Raw genomic sequence first — 12,009 nt, forward strand, 5'->3', positions numbered from 1 at the left:
CAAAGATTGGCACCTGTTATTTGGGATAGGGTTTAGATCTGGGAAAGCGGGGTACACATATTGCCAAAGGTTTTTTTTTCCTTAAAAGGAAAACGAATCTTTAATAATGAATCATTTTTCACGTTTAAGGATTATTCGGGGGGAAAAAAAGGAAAAATTGCTATTTTTAACCATATAAGTCAAGGTTGCAATTCCGCGTTCTAACACTAGCGGCTAGAAGTGCCGTGGAGCTTTTCTACAATATTTTTTTCCCATTTTTGTGTTTCTTAGCCTATAATCGATTATTTGCTAGTTTGAAGGGTTATTATAGGAAAAATAATTCAAAATCCCAATTTTAAACCGTATAAGTCACGGTTGCAATACGACGTTCTACCACAAGTGGCGGAGAGTGCTGTAGCAGAATTCTACATTTAATTAAATAAGATAAACTTTGATTAAATGAAATCCAAAAGAATGAAACCAAAAATAACAATACATGAAATCACAAATCGATAAAAAAAATGAAACAAATATAAAATATTGCCTCTTAAATCAAATACAAATAAATGTAATAATCAAAAAAAAGAATAATAATTATTAACTCTGATGTAAAATACTAATAAAAAGAACTAAAATCAACCGTATAATAAACACTAAATGAATTGAGAGAATAGATAAATAATACTGGGTACAATATATTACCCCAGAGAAGGAATAAAAATAAATTGAAATAAAAACAAAGTATAAGAAGTATAACAAATAAATAAAATACATAAGTAAATGAATGCCTAAATAAATGAAAATGGATAGAAAATATTACGTCTGAAATTATATATGAAATAATAAAAAAAGATAAATAATAAATGAATAGTAAAACTGGATAAAATATTAACTTAAATACAAATAATTGCAAACAAAAACAGTAAACACATAAATAAATAGATTAAATCAGATGAAATATTACCTCTGAAATTAAAGACAAAGACATAAAAATAAAAACAACAAAACAAATCAATAAATGTAAAAATGAATAAGAAAATAAATAAATAAATAAAAATTGAATATCAACATAAGCACATAAATGCAGTTACAAATGTGTTTATTTAGTCTTAATGCTCCGTCGGGCCATAGCGGCTCCTTCCAGCAGGTCTCGGTACTACAGTTTGACTTTATGGGATAAACTAGTGTTTTCAATTGATCGTTTTCAACTTATTTACGGCTAGTGATCAAAAAATTCATGTGTATACCCCGCTTGACAGTGGATAAGAAAATGTGCAGTCATGCCAAAAAGGTCCAAGCCAAAAAGATGAAAGAAGTTTGGGAGGGGGCGGCTTAGGGCCCCTGTAGAGTCACGACCTCTACGGGGGCCCTAAGCCGCACACCCTGAGAGCTGATGCACTTCCACCAGGCGCTACTATTCTCTCCACCAAACGGATCAGAATCAATTTGGGCTTCCTTTATACTATATAAGCCGCACCCAAATATAAGGCGCACCCCCGAATTATAGTCTCTTATCATATATTTGTCATACAAAAGGCCTGAAATTGAGAGCTTCCGCGTGTACAGCTGCATAATAATGCATAAATATAATGCATTAATATTGACCCGCGGACTAAAATCGCAAAACAATCTACACATTCGGAGTCGAACCTGAGCGGTGGCGGCTGAAACAGTAACATTAGACCAGTTCAGATGATATAAAAAATGGCATTAGAGCATATCATTGTATTACACTATCTTTACTCACAGTACCACGACACTGATTTGCATAGTGCATTCTCATAGGCTAAACAGTCTCTCCCCTTTTTCAACTGTGCTTCACTAACCGGTTTTAAATGTATCCGTTTGAAAGAGCTTGCATAGTATTTTGTTGAAATAATTTGTTTTCTCCATTCTCTAGCATTCGTTGGTGAATAAGTGAAGGAATTTTAACACCGGGGTCGGGAACCTTTTAGACCCAAATAGCAAAAATATATGCGAGCCATGCTAAATATTTTAAGACAAAAATTAACAAAATTGCCAAACCCGCTCTCCAGACAAGAGCTAATTCTTCAGCGCGTTTTATTTCACTGCGTGATGTTTGATGATTTGATCAAATCCATGAAATAATAATAGTGCCGGAGCCTGGGTTCCATATCAATATAAATATACCACTTAAAATATCTCTCCTTCCCGCAATTACTTAAGAACGTTGAAGCTCATTTTCGCCATCATTTTTGTCCTAAATAATGGTTTTAAAACAAGGTGCAAGCAAACTTATTTTGTAAAAATGTCCCAAAATACTGCAAATGAGGAGACCAACGTATTTACTTTCAGTTCAAAGGGCGCTGGGCGAGGAGTGTGCATGTCCTGTCCTATTTATAGCTCCACCCAATTCTACCGCTAACCCAATCAAATTGCTCTAAGTGCTTTGCTAAAATTTGTTGTGTGGCTTTTCATTAGACTTGCTTAGTGAGCTTCCATATACAGGATTATTTAGCAATTTACAGACAAAACAAGGTCTGTTGGTGTGACACCTTGGCTGTAAACTGTAGTGAAAATTGTGTCCCCAACCAATAATGTCTCGGTTTCACATATCCAACAATCGCCTCTGCACATAACTCTACATTTGATTATTTAATTTTTTCCCTGAGCCTTATTTTGCTCGTGAGCCATAAGTTCCTGACCCCCGCTTTATCCAATTAGAATGCACTATGCAAATCAGTGTTGTGGCATGGTGAGTAAAAAGAGTGTGATAATGAAAGAAGTTCTAAAGCCCTGTCAAATGCCATTTGTACCACTGGTCGTCCAGTGGTGAAGTGTCAGCACTGTCACCACCATTACTCGGGTGCGATTCCCATTGCATATAAATCAATGCAATTTAATCCTCATATTATGTTAGCACCATTAGCGGATCAATTATGACCAGGGGTCTGATTCAGTCCTGACCACCAAAAAGAAAGGCCAATCACCGAATATTGTAAATACAACATCCAAAGAGCATCGTATGCATCCATAATCATATATTCCCATTCTAATTTGATTGTATGGCCCCTGAGACATATTCGGTATTACATTTCATAACCTTGAAACTGGTCACAGGAGACCTTAACACATAAGGTTTAAGTTTGCCATTTAGGGTCAGCAATGTTTAGCGATTTGATCAATAATAGCTCGAATACTGTACAACGGTAAAACCTTGTATAACGCCTACCCATAATTACCGTATGCAATTCCAACCTTATGCCCCGCCCCGTATTCTGTGGTGTATTATAAGGCGCATTTTTTTTAATTTCCTGCCAAATTGAAGTTTTTAGTTGCGCCTAATAGTCCGGAAAATATGGTAATTAGACATTATATGCAGCGCTTGGTGGAAAAGAGGGTGCGCTAGCGTGCACTTGAGAAGCACACCAACCTTCTACGGCCCTCTTGAAGAAAACCTTGCAGCTTCCGCAGGTGACCACCCCGTAGTGGCATCCGGAGGCTTCGTCCGAACACACCAGGCAAACTTTGTGGCTTTGCCCGTTGGATTTGGCTGGACCTTGCACCAGGGAGCTGCCGGCTTCTGCCACGACTCTGGAGGCGGAACTAGAAACCAAAGAAGAAGATAGGTTCACGTTGACGTATGCTAGTGTGGGACGAATACATGATGTTTTGGTTGAGATGTTAAGGTGATAATCATCTGAGGTTCTTCAAAATATATTAGGAGGAAAGCTTTTTCTAATATAGTAGACCAGAGGTCTGCAATCACCAGGCGGGCACAGAAAGAAACCAAGTGGTCTTATATTTTTGCTTATACCCCATTAAGACTCGTTTTACCCCCAAAAAACTCAAAGTTTGGGTGCGCGTTATACACAGGGTTCGAGCAATGGCCGAAAAATATCGCTGACAACATTTGAACATTGGTTACAATGGGCATCGAACCCGGATAGCGGCGGTGAGAATGCCTAACCACTAAGGATGTAGATAACAGAGGAAAAGGCATTTGATTTATCTTATCTTCACGCTATTTTTAATCATGGTACCACATTGTTAATGCAGGGAGACTTTTGTCAGACATTAAAATGGTCCGTGGCACGGGAAAGAATGTGTACCACTGAATTAGACCACTCCAGGATACGGCGACCGCAGCTAGGGACATTTTCACTTTAAAGTGGAATAAGATGCTTTTTCTGCCCCACTTTACAGCGTTTTAATAATATAGAACATCAACAACAACTTATTTCGAGTGTGGACTTAGCCTGTCTGCTTTTGGTTGAAGTCCTATAAAATGCTCGTCTGCTATATGTTGGCATTACAGCACAATGAAAATAAGACACATTTTCAACCAGCATTTTCTCCATAATACAACATAAACTTATTTCGCGTGCCCAAAATCGTAATCCGAATTTTTTCCCCTAAGATACCTGACTGCTTTTGGTCGACAACACTGGTCGATGACATTAAAAAAAAATGCTGATTCACCATTGGCTTGACTACTTCCCTCAATGCATTTCTCTCTCAGTTCAGTTAAGAATCTTGGGGTAGGAACTTCATTTAGCAGTAGGTCCCAAGACTTGCAGTGATGCAAAAAAGAGAGGCAAGAAGATGATAAAGCTTGTGATTGTAAAAAATATGAAGAGGGCACATGCATCCATACCCTTGCTAAGGAATATGGCCATAACAAATTGAGATCGTGCCTTTATTAAAAATAGGGAAGTGATTAATAGAAGATGTTAATTTGTTATTAGTGGATGTCATATAAAATGCTAGATTGCTTTTTGTTGAACTACCTCCCATAACGCCTTTGGCCCAGTCGAGCATATCTCCAGTCAACTATTGCCAAGAGCGTCACCAGAGAGAGCCAATGTGTCATGCATGTTCTTTCTTTCTGGATTTTTAACCTAAAATGAACAGCAACGGTGAGACCACAATCCATTATCCCCAGTCCACTCTGCTGAGAGGGGGGGGCTCTGAAGGGAAATTGACATGTATATGTATAATAATTTATAATATTATTTAATCATATGCACATATATTACACATGAGTAGAACTAACCTGATACTATTTTGTTATTTCATTGTTTTTATCAGACCTATTGGGGGTTTACATGAATAGCGGAAAAAAAAAACACAGTTCTGTACAGATTTTACTTATCCTGTTTTCTTTTATAACGCAACCTCTGTGAAAAATGAGGGTTGGTTTTCTTGGTGTGTACGTTGTGTGGAATAATGAGAGCAAAGTCATAAGGGACAACAAGAGCCGTGTCGCTATCAGGGCACGCGTGTCAAATTATAAGTCTGTCATCATTAGCGAGCTAGCAACGTACAGAACATTCCCATTAGGCGCCGCATAGCGATGATGATATACTATATTGACAACGTGCGCACCTGCAACTACCTGACATACCTTCGCCACATGCTGGCACTTTGCCAATTTGCTCAACTTCCCTCCTTAAATGTAATCAAGTCGACAAGGCAAAGTTTTTTTCTGGCGCTAATTGCAGTTTTTGCCGATGCTGGAAATTTAACTCGTGCTAGCCCTATGACAAAGATCCTTATTTTTGATAACATTCCGTATTTTCGATTGGTTACGGCAGGGCAACTTTAATGCCGTGGCGATCAATGTGCCTCTTTGATAATCACAAGCTCCATTTCCATGGTTATTATGTTTTTGCTTCTACCTTTGGGCATCACTACAAGCCTTGGAACCCATAGCAAAAAAATTCAGAATAAAAAATACAGTTTTAAATCGCCGACTCGCAAAGTCTTGATCGCATATTGCTACAAGCGATGACTGGTAGCGCGCACTTTTGTCGGGCCTGGCTCCCTTTTTTTTCCAGTTCTTTCACCCATGCGACCATGATCCATTACACCCCCACTTGACTATTGCTGTAAACAGGGGACGAGAGAGAAAATCAGGGTCATCCGTGTTTTTTCCCCCCATTCTTTCCTCCTAAAATGAACAGCACCGGTGCGACCATCATCCATTATCCCCAGCTGTGAGAAGGGGCTGAGAGAGCAAATTAGTTTTGTGTGGTTTTTTTTTGGATTTTTCACTTAAAATGAACAGCAACCATGTGACCATACTCCATTATCCCCGGTCGACTACGCCTGAGAGCGGTGGCCGAGAAATCAAATTTGTGTCATTAATGGTCTATATTTCCATACTTTTCAACTAAACTGAAAAAGTACCGGAGCGACCATGATCTATTATCCCCAGTTGACAATTGCTGTGAGCAGGGGACAAGAAGGCAAATTTGGGTAATTCATGTTTTTTTTAATCCCCTTCTTTCCTCCTAGTCAAGTCAAGTCACATCTATTTTTATAGCCCGTAATCACAAAAATGTCTCAAAGGACTGCACAGGATTACAATTACAACATTATCTGATCTTGAACCAACATGCGGGCAAGGAAAAACTCAAAACCTCAGCGTGAGGAAAAAAGAAACCTTGAGAAGGGGCCTCACAAGTGGTAATCCCCCTTCCAGTAGGACCAGGGTAGAATAGATTTAGCATTGAGTTACAGTACACAAACAATGAACAGTAACCGAGCAACCACGATCCATTATCCCTAGTCGACTATTGCTGTGAGCGCCCGGGCGAGAGAACAAATGTGTGTCATTCATGGTCTATTTTTCTGTTTATTTCCAACAAAAATGAACAGCAACAGTGCAAACACGATCTATTATCCCCAGGCAACAATTACGGAGAGTTATGTGATGCCTGCTGTTTTTCCATTCCCCCCGCACTTAAAATAAACAGCAACTGTGTGACCAAGATCCATTATCCCTAGTCGACTATTGGTGTGAGTGGGGGCCGGCAGTGTACATGTTAACAATGAGGGGTGGATACCTTGCAATTTTCCAGATGTGGTGGGTGGTTCTGGCCACAATTTGTGACAGTACTGTATTTTTACAATGAAATACTTTTGTCATTTAGAACCTTTTATCGACAAACGTTACTTCAATTCTGCAAACTGTTTCCGTACGTGTACAATCAGAAGGCAGAAAACAATGCACCATCAAAGTCATTGTAAAATGAACCCACGTTGTATTGAGGGTTGACTCTGTTCAAGCAATCCTCTGCTTTCAAAAGCCACAGCTCGACTCGGAAGGACGTCGCAAGCTAGCTTATATAAACAGAAGCGCGGCTAAAGAACCTAAGTGTCAGACCGCGGAGGACCGTGACTTCTTCAGCGCACGCCAAAGGGGAAGGAGGCCCTTTCCCTTTGCCAGGAATCCGACGATATACAACCGTGGCGGAGATGGTGTAAACAGATGACGGGGGTTGGCCCCGGCCAGCAGGAAACTCATTGAAAAAATGCGCCCCTCTTACGTAACACGTGCGAAAAAATGCTGGTCAAGTTAACCCCCGTGCGCAGCAATTGAACACTGCTTTTATTACAGTATAAACCCTCGCGTTGCGTTTAGGGACACAGTGATGCATTCAGGTTGAAAATAGATCAACGTACTCACAATTTTGACCCAGTGGAGTTGTTTCGAGGTTCAGGTGCTCGCTGACATAAATGAGAACTTGAATAAGTTACGGGAGATGAAACATTGAGGGGACAGCAATGAAAACGAGTTCTTCCATTATCTAAATAGAACACGGTTACCTTTCAGATCAATAAATGCTGACTTTACTATGATTATTTTCTTACATCTGAACCGGATTTTCATTACAGCTCCTCTTTCTTTCGCGTTACAAGAGACAGGTTTGTGTAAAGCTCAATCATTCTAAAGCAGGGGTGTCAAATGGGCGGACCGCAAGCCAGATTAGGCCCGCTAAAGGATTGAATCCAAGCGAGACAACGCTGAGGGAAGCGCAAGAGGAAAAACGAGCTGCGGGTTGAAATATGTCCACTTCGTGTTGCCAAAGCCATATGCATCTCACAAAGACGTTGACGTTGTTTCTCTCTCTCTCTTTCTCTCTTTCTCTCTTTTTCACTTTTTCTCTTTCTCTTTCTCTTTCTCTCTCTCTCTCTCTCTCTCTCTCACTCTTCATCTCTCTCTTTCACTCTCCCTGTCTCTCTTTTTATCATTCTTCGTTCCTCTTTGTCTCTTTCTCTGTGTCTTTTTACCTTCGTTTGCTCTCTCTTCCTTTTTCCGGCCCCCGAGAGAATGTTTGTTCTATCGTGCGGGCCCCCGAGTTAAAATGAGTTTGACACCCATGTTCTAAAGGTTGGTTGTATTAATTAGGATATCTTAGATGCTGCTGGAGAGAAAATAGATAATATTTTGAGCCGAAGAATAAATGGGATAGAAAGAATAGGACAGATGAAATAAAAAGAACGAGTGAATAGGAGAAATAGAATAAAAAGAAAAAGTATACATAGAGTAGTGCAACAACAGACGACAACAATAAATAAATAGTACAGGGTGGATAGGACTATGGAATAATTAGGAAAGAATAAATAGAATAGAACATATAGGATAGAAGTAATAGAGTAGGGAAAATAGAATGAAAAAAAATCATTAGAAAGGGCGAATCTAGGCTTAAAACAAACTTCTATTCTATAGCATATAAATAACCTGTATTTTATGTTGACAATATCTATTTACTGTTTGTTATTGCAACATCCGTTGCAGGCTGGTCATCCTGGAAGGGGGATTACCTGATGTGCTGTCCCTTCTCAAGGTTTCTTCATTTTCCTCATGATTCAATTGTTTGTTTGTTTGTACATGATTCAAATTGAATCGTTTCTTGTACATGATTCAATTGTTTGTTTGTTTGTACATGATTCAAATTGAATCGTTTCTCCGGCGCCGTCACGAATGGCAGCCACTCCAGCAGCTCTCGTGTTATTTTTGATTGTTCTCAGCTCAGGGATGCTGCTGGAAAAGTGAATTTCCCTTCGGGGATGAATAAAGTATCTATCTATCTATCTATCTATCTATCTATCTATCTATGTTGAGGTTTTTGAGTTTTTCCTTGCCCTCATGTAGGTTTTAGATCAGGGGATGGTGTAATAATAGTCTGTGGTTTGCAATAATCTGGTCTGTGCAGTCCTTAGAGATTCTTTGTGATTAAGGGCTATACAAATAAAAATGACTTGACTTGAATTGAATTGGGAAAATAAAATGAATCGAAAAAATAAATTGGGCGGATAGAATGGAAAGAATAGGTTCAGGGTGTCCCCTGCCCACTGCCCAAAGATAACTAGAATGGGCTTCATGACCCGGCGACCATGCTGAGGATAAGCGGTGGAAGAATAGGACAAAAATAATTAATAGGACAGGGCGAATGGGCTAAATAGAATAAATAGGTTAGGGCGAATAGAATCGGATGAGATAAGATAGGTAGGTAGAAAACTAGATAGCTTTCTATCTAGCATTTAGCGGTCTCATATCTAGCTATTTAGCTAGCTAGCTTTCTAGGTAGATAGATGCATAAGCGATAGCAGATTGGAAAATCACTACTGTCGTTTTGGGGCGGATATTCCATATCAATATCTAAACAGGAGTACTAATCACAAATACAAAAACCAATACTTTCCAAGAGTTCTAATCCTGTTGAACTTTGTCACGATTGCAACACACGGAATCGAAACCGCCAGAAAAACACATTTCACTCTTTTACAGTAGCTCGCTTTTTTCCCCTCTTCCTCTTTCTGCATCACAACAACGCTCACTAACCACCCCCCGCCCCCAACCACCCCATCTGTTACGTAATAATATTAGCGCTCCCTCACTCCTCCCACTCACTTTTTCTTTTAGTGTAGGCCCAATGGTGGGAGCTGTTCCTGCGGGAGGTCGGGCCGATTCCCGGGATTATCCGACTCAACTACCCGGGGACGAGCACACTCGCCTCGCTTGTTTCTGTCCCGTTTATTGTTGTGTCATTTGACATAAAGCCTCTTTTGTTTTACACGGCCTCTACTTGCTTGTATGATCCAAAAGGATAGGGCGCAAATCAAAGAAAAAGAATAAATGGGCGACGGTGCAAATGGGACAAAAAGGATAAATAGGATAGTGCGCAAATAGGACAAAAAGAATAAATAGGATAGAGTGTGAATAGGACTAAAACATAAATAGGATAGGGTGCATATAGGACAAAAAGAATAAATAGGGTAGTGCGCAAATAGGAGAAATATAATAAATAGGGTAGGGCATGAATAGGACAAAAAGAATAAAAAGCATTGTCAACTAAATATAAGTCAGGGAGTATAATCGTGTTCGTTTGTTGTTGTTGTGTCCAGACAAAGCTTCTTTTGTTTTAGACGGCCTTAACGTGATCGTATGATCCAAGATAACAATACAAAAAGAATAAACAGGGTCGGGCACAAACAGGACAAAAAGAAAAATAAGAAAGGGTGCGAACAGGACCAAAAGATTAGTTAGGATAGTGTGCAAATAGGACAAAAAGAATAAAAAAGACACAGGAATAGCACAAAAAGGATAAATAGGATAGGCCGAATAGGAAAAAATGAATAAATAGGATGGGGCATAAATAGGACAAAAAAAATAAAATAAATAAAAATTAAAAAAAACAAAAAATGGTTTAGGATGCGAATAGGACTAAAAGATTAGCTAGGATATGGTGCTCATAGGACAAAACGATAATTATGATGGGGCTCGGAAAGGACACAAAACAATAATTAGGGTAGGTTGACAATAGGACAAAATAAATAAATAGGATAAACAGTCTACTAAATTTTGTTTTACACGGCCTTCATGTGATCATATAATCTAGCCCCCCTCTCTCTCTCGACTGTCATTCCGATGATCCTTTACCGTCATTGGGATTATTCGGGAGCGCTCACCCGAAGTCAAGCGGCAAAAATGCGAGCTCGTTAGCGTAGCGACATGTGCTAATGTCGTCGCTGGGTAGTTTATAAGGTAACAAAAATCCGACGGCACATTGCCATGGAGACCCGGAATACCTTTTCATTAACATCATGAAGTTTTTGTGGGTTTTAAAATGTCAGTCGAAATGCTTTACAAGGGAAGGATATTCAAAAGGTTAATTGATAGCCAACAAAACCTGTGGGGTGTTAGCATGCTAACTATAAGCCTCTAGACCAGGGGTCAGGAACGTATGGTTGGCGAGTCAGATCTTAGCATGAGTACTTTCGGCTTCGGAGATTAAGTAAAAGCCAAAGGAATCTACTCTGTAACTTTCAGATTTTAAAGTATGCAAAGTCGAAATAACACAAGCAACATGTTTGTCCCAATAAAAACAGTGCAATGTATCAACTACCGTTTACACTCACGGTGGTACACCAACAGACTCCATTTTGGCTGTATGTCTCTGAGGAATCCTTTATATGGAAGCTCATTAAACAATCTATGCTCACTGTTCAGACACTTTATGATGAAAACCCACAAAACAAACTGTAAACACCCAGAAACACCAGCCAAGCACCCAGAGAAATTTGATAGGGGTAAGTAAATCTCTGCACACGTAGGGCACTGCCTTTAATACATCCGTATCCTTCTTGTTTTCAGTATTTAGTGATATCTTTACAGAGTATATCTGTTCACACCTTGTTTTGAAACCATAAGTTATGACAAAAATGCTGGTCAAAATAGGCCTCAACGTGACTACAGAAGACAAATTTTAAATGGTGTATTTGTTGGAATGGTACAGAGCCTCTGACATTATTATTCAATACATTTGATCAAATCATCAAACGTCACACAGTAAAATAGAATGTGCTGAAAAACTAGCTTTCGTCAAAAGAATCCACTATTTCAGGATACTTACTGTAGCTAGGAAAGATCTTAGCTAGCTAGCATCTCCTAGCTAAAAACGTTTTTTTAAACGCTTGTTACGATAAATAATTTAGCTTCTAACTTCTGAATTCTGTCTCACTAGAGGATTCTTTGCTAGGCTTTTAATGCTAAATATGTATTTGTGTTATATATAAACATATAATTGTATTTATACACATATATTCATATACATGTACCTATAAATATATAAATAATAGCAGGCAGGGAAGGTTGAGCTGCTCCCCGCAGATCCAATTTGCGGCTGCCACTTTGTGTCGTTTAAACCAGACGGATGACCGAGGCCTGAGGCGCACAGCATCCATTTCCCCTAGCGCCCTTATTAGCCCTCATTTCGT

The 12,009-nt window shown here is 39.2% G+C and overlaps 1 protein-coding gene across 3 annotated transcripts in view; it reads right to left on the bottom strand.

Moving 5' to 3' along the window:
• The window catches only part of LOC148349293 (glucocorticoid receptor-like), a 71,438-nt gene that overhangs the window by 23,109 nt on the left and 36,320 nt on the right, over positions 1 to 12,009 (bottom strand). For all 3 annotated transcript variants that reach the window (XM_088321341.1, XM_088321342.1, XM_088321340.1), the window contains exon 3: positions 3,374 to 3,546. In XM_088321341.1, the coding sequence (XP_088177467.1) occupies positions 3,374 to 3,546 (173 nt within the window). The remainder of the gene's footprint in view (positions 1 to 3,373; positions 3,547 to 12,009) is intronic.

The sequence above is a fragment of the Urocampus carinirostris genome, chromosome 17, assembly GCF_059441175.1.
Source record: "Urocampus carinirostris isolate Australia breed hairy pipefish chromosome 17, RoL_Ucar_1.0, whole genome shotgun sequence".
In the NCBI taxonomy this organism is placed as follows: Eukaryota; Metazoa; Chordata; class Actinopteri; order Syngnathiformes; family Syngnathidae; genus Urocampus; species Urocampus carinirostris.